This window comes from Suricata suricatta, chromosome 4 (assembly GCF_006229205.1).
Source record: "Suricata suricatta isolate VVHF042 chromosome 4, meerkat_22Aug2017_6uvM2_HiC, whole genome shotgun sequence".
In the NCBI taxonomy this organism is placed as follows: domain Eukaryota; kingdom Metazoa; phylum Chordata; class Mammalia; order Carnivora; family Herpestidae; genus Suricata; species Suricata suricatta.
This window is the reverse complement of record NC_043703.1, coordinates 144794247-144810884: the sequence shown is the minus strand read 5'-3', so window position 1 is coordinate 144810884 and position 16638 is coordinate 144794247. Positions and strand designations below refer to the sequence as shown.

General features: G+C 55.8%; 1 protein-coding gene across 1 annotated transcript; it reads left to right on the top strand.

Annotated features, from left to right (window-relative positions):
- Nucleotides 1–1272: 1272 nt before the first annotated feature.
- SLC35F6 (solute carrier family 35 member F6) lies at nt 1273–15491 on the top strand. Its single transcript, XM_029938127.1, has 6 exons — nt 1273–1471; nt 9210–9282; nt 10034–10205; nt 10464–10676; nt 11263–11373; nt 13066–15491. Exons 1-6 carry the CDS (start codon nt 1395–1397, stop codon nt 13533–13535), a joined length of 1116 nt encoding a protein of 371 aa, XP_029793987.1. The 5' UTR covers nt 1273–1394; the 3' UTR covers nt 13536–15491.
- Nucleotides 15492–16638: the final 1147 nt, after the last annotated feature.

Sequence of the window (16638 nt, the reverse complement as noted above, 5' to 3'; positions counted from 1 at the left end):
AATTTAAAAAATTTTTAAAAATAAAATAAGTATGCATTTAAAAATACATACATACATATATACATACATATACAAATCACATGAAAGCAGTTGCGTTTACTGAGGACAAGAAGCTCAGAAGACCCCTCCTCTGTATCTGCATCTCTCCCGCTGACTGAAGAGAGAAAGTTCCAGTGAAGGAAGCATAGAAGTTCCCGGCAGGTCTGTGGGTCCCAGACACACTCCACGCCCACTCGTGTCTCTGTGCCATCCCACTGGCATTCCCTCCCCCAGAAAAGCCCTTTTCCTCGTAACCTCCTACATTTTTGTCCCCAGGCCCCCACTTGTGCACCTTCTCTTGCAGGTCTTCCTGCAATAAAGTGGTCTGGTGCAGTCCCTTCAGAGTTTTTCTCGTTCAACACTGGCCATTTTCCCCAAGTTCAATGCGGTCTTAGAGGAAGAAGGAGGAGCTGGCAAACAGATCTTATGTATGCACCTCAAGTAACAAGATCTGCAGTAATGGGGGAAATGTGTCCCCTGGGTCTTAAGCAGTTGCCCCAAGGCTTTGCACTCCAGCATGTGATGTGACAGGGCATGAGGGGCAGACTAGAGGCCTGGAGAGGGGAAGAGAGGACATGGGGGGGAGGGAGGGCGCTGAGAACTAGGACTAGGATCTTAAAAGCAGTAAATGCTCAGCAAACAAACCTAGGTCATTCTGCTATGGATGCCTCAGAGCAGCATTCTGGGAATGCACGGGAGGAGCACTGGTGGAGGGGCAGTGTCAAGGGTACGGATCTGAAGGAGACTGAGGAACCTACGTGCAAACCCCCATTCCATCACTCACTCGTATCCATGATCGTAATTACGCAAATCACTTGACTTCTCTTGATTCAGTTTCCTCAGCTATAAAATGGTCTCCCGGGGACCAAAGGTGGACTACGCCACTTTTCTGGAAGACGGGAACAACACATCTTAGGGACAAGTTCCAGGCCTCCCGGGCGGGTGGGGGGGCGGGGGATGTTCAGAAGAGATTCCCAAAAGGACGTTTCCACCTTGTGGTTCGTCTCTGACATCATTCAGCTCAATCTCTTTAAACGGTTTACAAAACGCTCCGACATCAACAATGTATTCTCGCCGCTTTTACATATGGGGAGAACTGGATCAGTGACTTGCCACTGTCAAGCTGTGGGGACTGGCGCGCCCCGGGCGGCTCTGCACCGCCTCCGCACGGCAGCCAGGCACCCTCCTTGGGGGCGGGGCCACGGCGCGGGGCGGGACCGGGAAGGTCACGTGACGCCCGGCCCGGAAGAGCTCGCTCCCAAGACCCCCGGGTGACGGGGTCGGGAGCTGCTGCCTGGAACGAGCGCGGAGGTCGCGGGGGTCCCTGCGGTTTCTCGCTCCTTGCATTAACCGCCATGGCCTGGACCAAATACCAGCTGTTCCTGGCCGGGCTCATGCTCGTCACCGGCTCCATCAACACGCTCTCGGCCAAGTGAGTCCGGGCCTGGCTGGAAGGGGAGGGGGCTCAGCCGGACCTGCCGCGGGCCCGCGGGGGGTCGCCTTCCCCTTCCTCGGTTCTCCTTTCCCAGCTTCACCGGCTCGCCTAGTTTCTCCGCTCGGTCCACGCGATTTGCCCCCCCCCCCCCCCAGAGGCGCGAGGCCCGGAGAAATAGGGACAGAGGCCGGGTCGCCAGCTGGAGGATCCGAGCCCCGGCTCATTTGATCGCTGAGTGCTTGATCCCGGCGAGTCACCTTCCGTCTCCGCGCCTCAGTTTCCTCATCTTTAAATGGGAGGGTTGGACCAGTTGCTCTGCGTCTCCTTCCAACGCTGGGGACGGAGGCGGACCCTCCAGGACCTGGGGGCAGGGGTGGGGGTGAAGGGGCCCTCCCACACTCGTGTACATAGGCTGCAGTTGAATCCATGCAGGCCGAGTAACCAGTGAGCGTGGAGCGCTGTGGCGACAGAGAAGGGGGTACTCCATGGACTCCTCACGGAGGAGAGGTTACAGCTGGGCCTTGACATTTCCGTGGGATATCTACATGTGGCTGGACGTCGAGGCAGGGAAGAGCAAGGTCACATCGAAGCGTATTGTAACCAAATGCCCAGGCCGGAACTTATCCCACAATCAAAGAAGGGCTTTGGAGCAGAGAGTGACAGGTTACAAATGGTATGATGAACCTGATGGTCAAGATGAAGAGTAGTTTGGTGCAAGGAATACCACTCCAAGCCTGCTGCCTAGCAGATGAGGGAGGTAGAAAAGGAAGGGACCGATGGGAGAGACCAGGGACAGAATGAAGCCATAAACCCTGACCCACAGGAAGGAGAGACAATGACTAGTCCAGGATTTGTTCCTGGGAGAACAGAAGTGTCATTTACCCAGACTGCTAGTGGGCAGTTCAGCACTGATGCATGGGGTTAAGGTGATTGTGGGACAGTGAAAACAGTCCCCAGGGGGTTAGGGCTTGAGGACCAGGGCTGTCATGAGCCTGAGGGGTTGAGCACAGCCTCTCTGTCGTGTACAGGAGACCCTGGAAGCCGCCCCTTCTCTCGCAGTGCTTTGTCTCTTGCTCTGCCCCCACCTCAAGGCAGGGCCCTCCTGCCCCCTTCATTTACCATCTCAGAGCCCCCAGTGCCCATATCCTGGCCTGTGTAAGGCACCTACAGGCTGTGAGGCACTCTCTGGACTCAGAGAAGGAGGCTGAAGCAACCAAAAGAAAGTTTGAGATGGTTAGAATCAGAGGTGAAGGGGTTAGGCCTCGGAGGGAGTGGGGCTCTGGGCGAACCCCCCTGTCTCTGGGTGGGCTGTGGCCGGCCGTGTCTGTGCCGGAAGCTGGTCTCCTGGGCCCTGCAACCTCCTGAGGGTCATTGCTTTTGCTGAGCCTTTTGACTGTAAAAGTGACTCATCACGAGAGCCCCCATCTCAGGATCTGAACACAGCAGCCGGGTTGTCCATCTGTCCATCTGTCGTACTGGCCAAGGCCTTAGCCCAGTGTTAGAGAGTCGCCGTAGGTCTGCCAGGGCTTCTGTCCGCAAGGAGAGTTGAGAGTGCCAGTTACTACTGGGGTAAACAGTGCTGACTCCGCTCCTTCCTGGGCAGGTAGGAGGCCAGGGCAATCCTTGTCCCCGGGAGGCCTTGCCCTTGGAGGCTGCTCAGAGACAGGAAAGAGACTCCCACGTGAGCACCCAGCCCTTGTTCCTATCCCCTGCCAGGTTGCCTGATGGGGGCCTCTCAGGAGCCTCCCTACCTCAGATGGGCCCCAGAATTGGGCCCCAACCAGTGTTCTAAGGCCAGACTGTGACACGTGCCACCAGACTGGGAGAAGGACGCCCTCAGAGAGAAAATGAGAGAGAGCTGCTAAGTACATCCTGATGGGAATTATCGATCTGAACTCACGCTCTGACCTGCAGTTTCTGACAGGGACAGACCGACTAGAATGTGACCGCAGCCAGTGCTAAGCAGCTTCTGTCCAGAGGACCCCGGGCCTGGGCCTCCTGCAGCCGCTGTACACATGTTAGTTTAATGAATTCTCCTAACCAGCCTATGAAGGAGATAAATTCTTTGTCCCCGGATAAGGAGCCTGAGGTATGGAAAGGTGGAATTGCTCACCCAAGTTCAAGTCAGCTATTAAATGGCAGACTTGGTATTTGAACCAAAGAGATCTGGTTCAAGAATCCAGGCCCTTTGCCAGCAATATGGGATGAGGCTAGAGACTTCTCTAGTCATTTCTCAGGGCGTTTAAAGCTGTTAGGAACATAGAAACCACCCATTCTAATCCCCACAATTCATAGCCCAGGGCTGTGAGAAGTTTCTTTTTGTGGCCCAGCTGCTTGGTGTCCGGCAGAGTGGGGACCAGAACGTGGGTCCCAGCATTTTAGTCCAGTCCTTTGCCAGCTGCGAACCCCAAAGCCCCTCTTCCTTGGTTATCTGCTGCATCTCCCCAGGCAAGAACAGCCGAGCGTGACCCGTGGAAGTTGTAATCCTGCTCGTGGCAGCTCCTCCCCCTGCCACCAGAGTGCCCTCCCTCTGGAACTGGGCAGCAAGCTTGTGTCCTGGCCCAGGGGATCCTGCTGTCCTCCTGATTTCCCCCCTGGAGCAGGAGGCTCCTCACAGTTCCCATTTAGAGTCTCCAGAAGCCTCTTTCGGTTCCTTGGCCTGTTAAAGGGAGCGCGTTTCCATCCCCAGTGTCCAGGGGAGACTAAACAGTGGAGGAGGAAGTGTGTGAGCACATGCTGCCCGGGGAGCACAGGGCGGCTCTCCCCTGGAGGGGGCCGCTGCCTGCCCAGCAGGTTTGGGTGGACCTCGGGAGACAGGCCTGCCCTGGCCGGGACGGGGGCAGGCGTCTCACACCCACGGAAGGGAAGGCGGCCCATCAGGTTGACCCATTGGCCCTGTCGCCGGGCCGTGGCGGAGGGCCCCTCCCGGTGAAGTAGCCGCTTCTCTTTTCTTGGCCGCTTTCTCCTCGCTCCCCAGGACCTTCTGCTGATGCGTCTCCTGCAGACCAAACACTTCCCCCACCTCAGCACTGCTCAGGGTTGTCTGCCCGAACCAGAGCCTGTCTATGGGGTCCTGTCCATTTCAGAGCCCCCTTTTCCTGAATCCAGCTGGGGTCCTGCATGTAGAGCCAGGGTCACCTAGATGCTCACTAAGTAAGACTCACATCACCACCTGCACCGCCGCAGGCTATGAGGCTCACCCAGCCCGGGATGGGCCAGAGGGTGACTTCACCTCCAACAGTCAGGCTCCTGGTGCAGGGACCCTGCTGGCAAAGTGGCGGGAGGCCCGGGACCATCGGACCCATATCAGGGAAGGATTTGTATATGCCCTTTCTGTGCCAGCTCTAACTTTTGCCTTGGTGGCTTTCCCTATCCTTAAATCCCACGAGCTGGCATGGGGATAATTGCTGCAGAAGGTTCCTTTCCCGGCCTCAGGAGGGCCCTGTGTGGAGCAGAAAGAGTTGCAAGGCTTGGAAGCTATGGGATTAGATGAGTCACGGGGCCTCTTCAAGCCTCAGGTTCATCTGTAAAATGGGCGTCGTGTCCCCACCTTCTCCCCAGAAACAAAGTAGGATCCACGGAGAAAGATTTTGCAATACCTAGATGAGAGGGTTCCTGACTGTTTATCACCAACCACGGTGACACCCAAGGAGAAGAGAAGCCCTGTGGCCCTTCCGAAGATCCCAGGCAGGAGAAAGAAGCTGACTCACTAGGCTTGACAGGCTGGGGCGCCACAGGAAGTGGCAGAGATTCTGAGGGGGGCTCGGCCACTTCCTCAGTCTGTCCGCACCCGCTGCCCTCACGTGGCTATGCACGCTTCCCAGAATGCTGAGCTTTGAGTTTGGCCGTGCCAGAGTGACTCACCCCAGGCACGGGGACACCCTCCCCCCGCCCCCGGCCTGCTGAGGCCCCTCTAAAAGAAGCCAGTCCCCGCCAGTAGAAGGCCACGTAGCATCAGCCTGACCCAGGTGGGGTCCCACAGGCCTCCTGCCCATGAGACTATGGCTTTCCCTTAGGATACAGGATCTAGAGAGAAGGGAGGGCCCATCGGCAGAGCGGACCTCTCTCACCCTCAGCCAGGGAGGTGGGAAGAATCTGGAATAAGAAGGTGATAGGAGAAATTCAGTCGCTGAGGAAGGGGCGCAGAACTAGAGGTGGAGGCTCCTGGGTGCCGGCCTCTCCCCGTGACCCTCAGGCGCTCTCCAGGCCCTGGGCTCTCTGTCAGTAAGGTGCTTCCTGAGATGGTGGTTGGTTTTCTTCTCCTGTCTCGGCACTTATTGGCTCTGTGGCCCCTCCAGCAGGCCTGGGGTGGGTCCCAGAGGATGGATGCTCCCCCAGAAGCTTTCAGGCTGGAGCAGAGCAGGCCATAGTGGCCCAACACGAGGGGTCCTGCTCAGTAGAGGGGGGAGGGGGGAAAAGGGCAGAAAAGGGCTTTCACTGACTACCTGGCATGGGCTGGCGCTTACATATCTCGTATTATGCTTTACTTTTGACACAGTTCTTCAGTGTCGGCCTTGTTATCCCTATTTTATAGATGAGAAAATCATTCACTTGTCCTGCCTATGGAGGCTCAGAAGTCGTGAGCTTTCCACGTATTCTGCTGTCTTTTCCGAATGCATGCAAGCAGTGAGTCTGGCACGAGAGGCGGCCCCTCGCTAACTGTGTGAGTCTGAAGCCGGCTCCCTCCGTGCCTCCGCCCCACGTGTAAAATGAAGCACGCGAAGGGCTCAGCGCAGGCCTGGCACCAAGTCAGTACTCAGTGAATTGTCTCTTCGTAAAAACACGTAGTGGAGTGTTTTGCAAACAACAGCCCCACCTTAGGGGCCATTGCTGCCATTCCTCCATGAACTGGAGCTGGTTTGGGTCTCTTGTCCTGTGCTATCTGGAGTCCATCTCTGCTGACACAATGAGCTGAAGCCTGTCTCAGGACCAGGACGAGAAGCCTGACTCCAGCCCTAAGTGCCTGCAGGTCTGAACCCTTCCCTGCTGGGCAGGGCAGCCAGTCCTGACACCTGATCCCTTGGGCTGCAAGCCTGCCCCAGGCCTTCAGATACAAGAGGACTCCCATTTCCCAAGCTGGGAACACTGCCAGCCCCAACTTGTTGAGGCAGACCCACCCCTTGGGGAAAGCAGGGAAGGCCTTAGGGGCAGGGGAGGGAGCTCGGCTTCCGCCTTACAGCCGGCTCTGCACCAGCTGCCCACCCCTGGGCACCGGATGCCCACCCCTGGGTACAGGCTCACCAGGCGGGCAGCTAGGACTCGTGGAGACATCGCCTCCGGACTGCGGTACCTGCCTATTTGCTAGGTGGAGTCCGGCAGCCCCATGTATTGGGCCACAAAATGTTGGAGCTCCTGTATAGTAATGTGCTGGGAGCTGGGGGTCCAGAGGTAGAGAAGTTGCTGGATGCCGAGCTTCTGCTCTCCCAAGGGACTCTGGGACACGCAACGTGAGACGTGTGAATTGTCGTTGGAGTAAGCTGCATTGACAGTCATCCAGGGGGAGTCCCAGGAAGTGGCTCCACCCCCTAGATCCGGGGTGGGGAGGGGGTTCTTGAGCCTGCCATGTATGCTGGGTGTCGTACTGTGATGAGGAAAGGGCTTGCACGCATGCCCTCACCCTGAGCTTCTGCTTGGCCATCATGGACTTGGCAGGACCTCCCCCATTCCTCCTGGAGGAGCCCTGCCTCCAGCTCCAGGAATTTCCATCTCTGACTTGCCCTAGAGCAGTGGGCTCTGCACCTTGATAGAGCCTGATCTTTTTACCTCTTCCACTTGGGTGCCTCACCCAGGTCCTCCCAGAGTGAGAGTTGTCCTTCCTGCCTGGGGAAGCCACACCGTAGGGTCTGTGGCCCCTACCTGCATTTCACGTCCCCTCCTGGGAATCCAAGAGCCCAAACCTGCCGAGAACCAGACAGGAATGAGACCCCAGAGAGCAGCGGGTGTCTGCAGTGGGGGCTTTCTTGGCCGCATCAGTACTGGGACTGGTCACAGCCTGTCCCCTGAGCCAGATGTCTCTGTGTTTCCAGCCAATCCTGTCAGAACTCGTGCCCTGCAACTCTCCTTTGACCCTCACCAATTCCCAAGAACCACGGGCCCTCCTGACTGCCCCTCTCGGCATCTCTGGGGTGCTGGGGTCTCCTGCTCACTCCCCGTGACAGAAGCTTTGCCACAGCCGGGCAACCACGGGAGCTCCACCACCACTCAGCCTGCCCTTCGGGCTACGGGCACCCAGGCCTCATGCCCTTGCCCCGGGCTGGTCCCCTCCTCACACTCAGGACAGAGAGAAGCCAGGGCTGGCCAGGATCTTTGTCAAACCCAGGCCCTAACCAGTGGCCCAGACTTGTGGGGGACACAGGAAACAAAAGCCTCTCCTTACCTTTTGGAACCTTAGGCTTATCGCAGAAATGAGCCAGCAGAGTACTAAGTACCACCATGTGACTGCTCTTGACAGACATTGCAAGGAAGGACATTTAAGAAAAAGGAAGTCCTGGGTCCTACAGTTTAGAGACGGCCACCACCTATACGTGGGGTGTGACAGAAGGAGCGGGTCCTTGGCCCACAGGACATTGCCCTGGGTCTGCATTGGCTTGAGTCAGCTTATGATATGACAGACGCATTTGAAGCCATGTCTGCTACTGGCAACATAAAGGGCAGGGGGGCGGGGGGGGGGCCTCTCTTGCCACACTTAGATCACATGTACTTAGCTCTGGGCCTGGGCCCACCTCAGTGCTTCCAGAAGCCAGCAGCTGGGGGAGGAAAAGGTTAGGGGGAGCTGGGGCTATTTGGGCAGGAGATGAGAAGATTCAAAAGAAGGTGGAAATGTCTCCAAATATCTAAAGGACTTTCAAATGAAAGAGATTAGACTAGAGCCCAGGCACCCAAAAAAGCTCAGCAACCATGAAGTTCAGGGGCAGGAGCTTTCATGCATGGACAGCAGGCAGTGCAGAACGATTGGTGGTAGCTGCCAGGGCACTGTGCCATCTGCCAGGGTGCTGGCTTGGCAGCTACTCCGCTAGAGCCATGCACATGCCACCTGCTTTACAGTCAGTGCTAGAAAGACCCTCCAGACCTTCAGGTTATATGGTGGTGACCGAGTGGCCTCTGTCAGACAGCCCCTCCCACGGCCCAAATACCCTTGTCGACCACAGGCTGCTGATATTTTTTTGTGCCGTGGGTCCCTTTGACAGTCTAGTAAAGCCTGGAATATTATTTTTAATATGCAGATAAAGGATAGGATTACAGAAAAAGCCACTTATGTTGAAATACAGTTATCAGAACATTGAAAAAGCCTGTTTATGATAGAGTAATATGTGCGTATATGCTTCTTAACACAAAATGATGATTTCATCTAATGGCTGTAATTTTGTACGAGCGATGAGTGTAATCAGCACTTCACGGTATCCGCAAGGACTCGAACGGGCTGAGAGTAACTGTCATTTGTGTGTGTGACAAAGTCCCAGGTACTGTGGGCCACGTTCCCAATTTAAGGAAATGCTGTATTTTGGCTAACGGTTTCCAAGCCCCCCTTCCTGTTCACGGTCCCAGAGGAAGGCTTTGTGCTGTGGAAACTGGCCCCTTCGAGGGGGAGTGTCACGCTGGGCCAAGTCCCCTAAGTCTGTCCTCTCGGGCGGTGAGAGGAGCCAGCTTGTCCGCAGGCCCCAGGGCCAGCCTTGCCATTGCGGAGTAGGCTCGCCACCACCAAGGGTGTGATCTTCTTTCTCTCTCTCCACTGCAGGTGGGCAGATAACTTCATGGCCCCGGGCTGCGGAGGGAGCAGGGAACACAGCTTCCAGCATCCCTTCCTCCAGGTATCTGCCCCAGCCCTCCCTCTCCACCTCTGATCACCCAGGCCTGGCGTCAGGTGTCCCCCACCAGGCCCTGCTGCTTCCTGACCTGGGGTGGAGCCTTCCCCTGCTCCCAGGAGAACCATCTCCTTCCCTCCCTCCCCAGCACAGAGGCCAGGGTGTGAGTGCCCAAGGGAGAAGCCAGAGGGCATAGCCCTCTCTGAAAGGCCTGCGTACATCCTGGTGAGCAGTCCTGGCCCGGACGCTGTAAGGCCAGCCCTCCCACGGCCAAGGCTGGACACATTTGGAAAACATCAACCTCAGGAGCAAAACCTGCTCTGGTCCATGGGAAGCCCGGACTCCGCTGGCAGAGGGCGGACACCATAAATGGAAAGCACCTTATTGGTAGACTAGGAAGCAGGAGGCTCGTGTTTCAGCCCCAGCTCTGCCAACACACTGGCTCTGGGACCTTAAGTTCTTGAGCCTCTCTAGGCCTCCGTGTCTCGGTCTGGAACTTGCCCAGAGGTTGGCCTCCAACGGTGGTTTTCAGACCAGGCTCTACACAGCCTTAGGGTTTCCATCAGGATGTTTCTAGAGCCAAGGGCTTAGACCTAGGAGGTAGTATCTGGCCTTCCACACATAGCAGCTCTACCTTTGTCGGTTTGAGGCATCAAGTTTATAGATAAGCTTTCGTTTGAAGAAAGGCTGTGTTAAAAATGTTGTCAAAGGCGATTCTCCTTCTGGCTCTAAACTTCTGGGGTTCTGTCTCCTGCAGGCAGTGGGCATGTTCCTGGGAGAGTTCTCCTGCCTGGCTGCCTTCTACCTGCTCCGGTGCAGAGCTGCGAGGCACCCGGAGGGCAGCATGGATCCCCAGCAGCCTTTCAATCCCCTTCTTTTCCTGCCCCCAGCCCTCTGCGACATGACGGGTACCAGCATCATGTATGTGGGTGAGTAGCCGGGCCAGTCTGAGAAGGGCCCAAGAGGCCACCGGTAAAACAACCAGTCCCACCCCAGCTCCCCTGACTCATGCCCCCCTCCCAGACTTACACACACACACACACACACACACACACACACACACACACACTCAGAGGATTTACTGAGCACATACTATGTGCTAGGTGTGTCTTCAGCCCTGAGGACACCTCGGTGAAAAGATAGCCTTGGCCCTCAGGACCTAACATTGTGTGTCTGTCCTCTTCTAGCCTTGAACATGACCAGTGCATCCAGCTTCCAGATGCTGCGGGGAGCAGTGATCATATTCACGGGCCTGTTCTCGGTGGCCTTCCTGGGGCGGAGGCTGGCGCTGAGCCAGTGGCTGGGCATTCTCGCCACCATCGCGGGACTGGTGGTTGTGGGCCTGGCTGACCTTCTGAGCAAGCATGATGATCAGCACAAGCTCAGTGAAGTGATCACAGGTGCGACAAGGGCCTGGGACCTGGGGGCTGCCCGTCCTGTCCTGTCCCCCCCCGGGAACCCAGCACAGTCAGTCAACAAACTTTTGTAAGCTCTTCTGTGTGCCAGGCCCTGGGTGAGGGCACAACTTGGGCATGCAGCTGTTCTTGAGGTGCTTGTGCACAGGGGCACAAGCAGCATGAAGAGGGGTGGATGAGGAGGGAGGTTGGGAAGGAGAGGATCTGGGCAGTGATAAACACACACACTGCTGGGTCTGCGAGATGTCGGGAATGGATGTCTCCTGAGCATTTACCAAGTACCCAGCCCAGCGTGAGTGCTGAAGGCCATCATCATAGTAATCCCCACGTGCCAGAAAGGAGGCCTTGCGGCCTCTTCTACAGTGATGGGACCCCCTCTGGTCCTCGGAGGACAGACTAAAGCAGAAATGTCTATCACAGAGCCTTCTGCTTCTCAAAAGACCTGCTTTTTACCCCATTGTGCCACTCACAGGCCCAGGCAGGCCTCTGGACCTTCCTCCATCCCTACCCCCCCCCACCCCACCTCCCCGGCCCGTGCAGCCCAGCCTCACCCAGGCTCACTTCCCCACAGGGGACCTGTTGATCATCATGGCCCAGATCATCGTCTCCATTCAGATGGTGCTAGAGGAGAAGTTCGTCTACAGGCACAATGTGCACCCGCTTCGGGCAGTTGGCACTGAGGGTACGTGAGCACAGGGGCAGGGAGCGGGGCGCTGCTGGGGGACATCCCGGAGGGCAGCACGTGGAGGGGACACACAAGCAGGAGTGCGGAGCTGGGTGCCAGGGTCCACAGGGAGGGGCTGAGCGCCCCCCACAATTCCTCCTTCCCTTCACCTCGTGCGTGTTGACAGCTCCTCTGACACTGCCACATGCACAGCGAGGAGCTGGGGGAGGACGAGGGGCAGGATGAAGGAGACACCCCCCCCACCCAGCGGAGCTGGCCTGCAGGGAAGGACCAGACGGCACATTTGAGCTCAGGCCCCTTGTGCTCAAGCGGTGTGTCGCTCTCCAGGCACCTCTGGGTGTCTTCACGACTGGGAAGGTGGCATTTGAGCTGCAACAGGAGTGGGAAGGAGGGAACTCCAGACAAAGGAAGACGTAGGGAGCTGGCTTCAAAGATCGAAACCAGTGAGGAGTAGCTGCGTGATATACAGGTTTGATGACGGGACAGTGCTCAGGAAGTGAATGGGTCACGGTCTGATCATGGAGAGCCTCAAATGACCCGGAAGTGGATTTAGACTTTAAATGATGGGCAGTGAGGAACCACCAAAGGTTTTCATTTTTTTGAATTTTATGTATTTACTTAGAGATAGTGAGCATGCACACATGCCAGTTGTGGGGGGGGCGGAGAGGGAGGGCGAGAGTGAATCCCCAGCAGGCTCCAGGCCGCCAGCACACAGCCTGACTAACCATAAGATCGCGTTCTGAACCGAGATCAAGAGTCGGACACTTAACCAACTGAGCCACCCAGCCGCCTGGGAAGCACTAAAGGTTTTTGAGCAGGAAAGTAACTCCCAGGGTGCCTGGGTGGCTCAGTGGGTTGAGCATCCGGCTTCAGCTCAGGTTATGATCTGTGGTTTGTGGATCTGAGCCCCACATTGGGCTCTGTGCTGACAGCTCAGAGCCTGGAGCCTGCTTCAGATTCTGTGTCTCCCTCCCTCTCTGACCCTCCCCTGCTCGTGCTGTCTCGTCTCTCAAAATTAAATAAAAAAAAAAAAACTTAAAAAAAATTTAAAGAAAGTAACTCCCAAAGCCTTTAAGGGTTAAAAGAATGAAACCAGCAGGGCAGATTAGAGTGGTCTTAGCCAAGCGTGGCCTGTGGCCCAGTTAGTCAGCACCTGGCCTGGTGTTCATCAACCAAATTATCAACTGGTTAATCAACTACATCATCAAGCAGTTTGTATCCACTCATTTTTTTTTATCCTTGCAAGACTTTCTGAATGAAGCAGCACCTTGGTTTACATTCAGATCCAGCTCCTGCTCACAGAACCGAGGCACTGAATCAGAGAGCTTGGTGTTCCACCCTTGCAGCAGCTGCCATTCTTTTTTAAATGAATACAATAGGATTTAAAAAGCCCGAGAACCTTGGGAGGGCGGCCGTTGCTTTGTGAAAGCGTGCCTATGTGTAGTGCCTGCACCTGCGCACACCCATACTGGTCACCATATAAAATGTGTTTCTTACTCTGGGTCCAGACAGAAAACGTGATTGGCTTCGAAGAGGGCATCCAGAGCCTGGATAAGCAGGCAGCTCCAGGGCCGGAGAGAGAGGGGTGGTGAGGGAGGTGCTGGGAGGGGTGGTGGGAGGGACACCAGGGGAGGGGGGCGGGATCTGGGGGAGAGCAGAGAGTGCTGCATGCTTGTCCCGCTGCCACAGGCCTCTTCGGCTTCGTGATCCTCTCCCTGCTGCTGGTGCCCATGTACTACATCCCTGCCGGCTCCTTCAGTGGGAACCCCCGGGGGGTGCTGGAGGACACGCTGGATGCCTTCTGCCAGGTGGGCCGACAGCCACTCATCGCCCTGGCGCTGCTGGGCAACATCAGCAGCATCGCCTTCTTCAACTTCGCGGGCATCAGCGTCACCAAAGAACTGAGCGCCACCACCCGCATGGTGCTGGACAGCCTGCGTACCATCGTCATCTGGGCCCTGAGCCTGGCCCTGGGCTGGGAGGCCTTCCACCCGCTGCAGATCCTGGGCTTCCTCATCCTCCTGATGGGCACCGCCCTCTACAATGGGTTGCACCGGCCGCTGCTGACCCGCCTGTCCCGGGGCCGGCCCCCAGCGGAGGAGAGCGAGCATGAGAGGCTGCTCGGCGGCTCTCGGACTCCCATCAACGATGCCAGCTGAGCCTCCTGGGGGCTCTCTGCTGCTACCTGGATGCGCCCCATCCACCGTAAGGTTGAGGCCACACAGTCTGGTGAGCCTCCAGTGCCCTGTCCCCAAGGCCTCACCGTGCCCCTCCCCGCAGACCTCTGGGGCAGCTGCTGCCACAGAAGACGACCGGACACCCAGGTCCTCCTTTGTCACCACCTGCTGCATCCCCCACGGACCTGAGTGCAGTGACCTACCCCTGGCAGGCTCCCCCCAATGCCCCCCCACCCCCGCAGCCCTAACACTAAATCATGACGTGGGATTGCAGGAACTAACAACCCTAAGATTTCCTCCTCAACCATAAGCTAAATTTGGTTCTCCAAAGAAGAGAGGTCAGTGAGCCAATTCGAACCAGAACTAAGCGCCATCTTTTCTAAAATGTGTAAACTATTTCCTAACCCTGTCTGGAGACTTCAGTTTTAGCTGGGCTGTCCCATAAACTCAGCAGAGTTCCCCCAGCCCATCACCTCGTTACTCTGGGCCTCAGTGTCCTCTAGAAAGCAGCGGGTGTAGACGCTGTGGCTTTGGTGCCTTCCAGACCCAGCTGGGCCCATTCTGGCAGAAAGGAGTAATAGCCACCCCTTCTTTGGAATTGCACCTCCGCCCCCTGCCAGTCTTTGTGTCCTTGGCCATAGGCTCAAGGCCTCCCTGCCTGGCAGAGATTAGGAGGGGAATTCCAGGCAGCCCTTAATAGCAGCTTTTATGAACTCCTCACCTTCCCTTTTAAAGATGAGAAAACTGAGGCCCAGAGACGTGAGTTGCTTGGCAAAGGGCTCTCCTGCTGTGACTTGAGCCGAGCCGTGCAGCCACATGAGACGTGATCCCATCGGCAACAGGCTGGGATCTAGAGCACAGGGGCCTCAGCAACCTGACTCCATCGATTACCCTCCAGGGTGATGAATTTACCAGGACTCCGCCATTTAGAGTAACTCTGGTATCCTAGGCATGTGCTAAAGGCTTAACTTTTTGTACAACAGCCTGACCAGTGGGTGCAGAGGAGGAAACTACGGCCCAGAGAGGGTTAGGTGACTTCCTCAGGGAGCCAGCTTTCCAAGGGAGGTTTGCCTGATTCCAGACCTGCAGCCCCACCCACCGTAGTGGTCTGTCTGAGGTCTTTAAGGTAAATTTCCCAGGGCTGGGGTAGAAGCCTCCTTCAGTGTTGTCTTCCCTGTGACCCCACCCTGAAGGGAGGGGACTGGCACTGGGGATGCCAGGAAGCTGAGCAGCCCTTCATCGCGGAGTTCCTCACTCTGAGGCAGTTTCTGGAACCTCAGACCATTTTTCCGGGCAGCTCCATCATAAAAGAAAACACCAAATGCCTTCCTTAAAATAGATTCTGGGGGAAGGGATCTTTGACGAGCAAAGCCTTCAGGCTGTGTGGGAATCAGCAGGTTATGACGGTTTGCTGGGAGAGGAGGGACTCTCCCTACCAGCAGCTCCGAGTCCCAGGGGCCCCTGAGCTTCTGTTTGTGTCAGAGAGTGAGTGTGGGGGACTCCAGCTGCCCTGTCCAAAAATCTGGGGCCTTAGAATGTTGTTTTAGGCTTTATTTTTAAAAACAAAAGGGAAATGGACAATGTGGGCTCTTCATTTTTTTTTTAATGAGAGGGAAGGAGCGCAAGAGTTAAACGTCAGGCCTGCCCCTGCCTCAGGCAGATCACTTTACCTCTGGATCTTGGGTCTTCACACCCCCCAGATAGGAAAACTGGCCTCCATCTCGCAGAATGAGCATGAAAATTACGTGAGATAATAAATTGAAGGTGCCTGAAAATTGTCAACGCCCAGTGGAGCATCGTGTAAGGCACTGCCCACCAGGGTGGTCCGCCAAGGGCACAGAAGGCCCAGCAGAGGCCCAGCGCAGAGCATCGGTTTTGCTCAGAGGGGAAGAAATGTTTTATTAAAATTTAACATCATGGAGGACAATGTAAAATTTACATCTATTTTAAGACAAGATGCCTCAAGAACATTTGTGGTGGCCGTAGGTTCACTCTATCCTGTCACCAAGGGTGCTTTGGAGGGGGGTCACGTGGGTAGGAGGGTAAGGACCACCACTCTTGCTGAAGCTCTAGGGTTGTGGGGAATATTTTCAGCGGAGTAAGGGGGTTCTGAATGGTGGAAGTTTGGTATGAAGGTTCTGAACCCCCAACTCAGAATTGACTGATAACCGACTTCTGTAAACATCGGTTCAAACTGATGTTTAATTTAACCGCCTGCATTGTGGTGGGCTGCTCAGCCCATCCCCCTCGGAGAGTGGTCCTGCGGGAGGGCGGGTGGGCAGGGGCTTCCTTTAGGACTGCCATCCAGAACCTGGAGTGGCCCTCAGCCTCCTCTCCTCCGGGAATCTGCCCACAAGGCAGAGATTTAGGACCAAACCAAGTGGTTCTATTTGTCTTCACTTTGTCCAAAGGTCTCTGTTACTTTAACTAGCAAACAGCACTCAAAGAGGTCGGAGCTCTGACCCCTGATAAGGTCAGTAGGAGGAGTGGAGCAAAGGGCCCCCTAGTATGTAGGAAAGAATCAGCATCCAAAGTCAGAGAGCTGTGTCTCAACCCCACCTCTGCCTTGGCTGGGTGGCCTTGGACAAGTCTTGCTACCTCTCTCAAGACCTTAGCTACCTATGAAAAGGAGAGGTTCTCCACGTTACTAAATACGTACCCGTCCCTGACCTGCTTACAGGTTGACCTCATTATTTCATATTTGCCTTGATTATGAAGCTCTCTGGCCTTTTGTTAACTACATCCTTTCAAAACTAAAAGTCGGCAGGGAGATTCCCCTAGCGCTAAAAGTTAAATCACCCTTTTGCATTAGGAACACTTGTCAGAAAATCTTTAGTGAAAGATTACTATCCCAAATTTACTGAACTGTACTGAGAGCTAACGTACTCCAAGGACTGTGGGTCCATGAAAGAAAACAGGAGACAAATGTGGAAGGAAATAATTCCACTACGACATGATGAGCATAAGAGGCCTTGGAAATACAGAGGAGGCAGTGCTACTTGAGCTGGGTGTTAAAGAATGAGCAGGAGTCTCCCAGGTGCGTGGGGATGGGGAAGGGGGTTATTCCTGGGGAAAGGAGCCACTT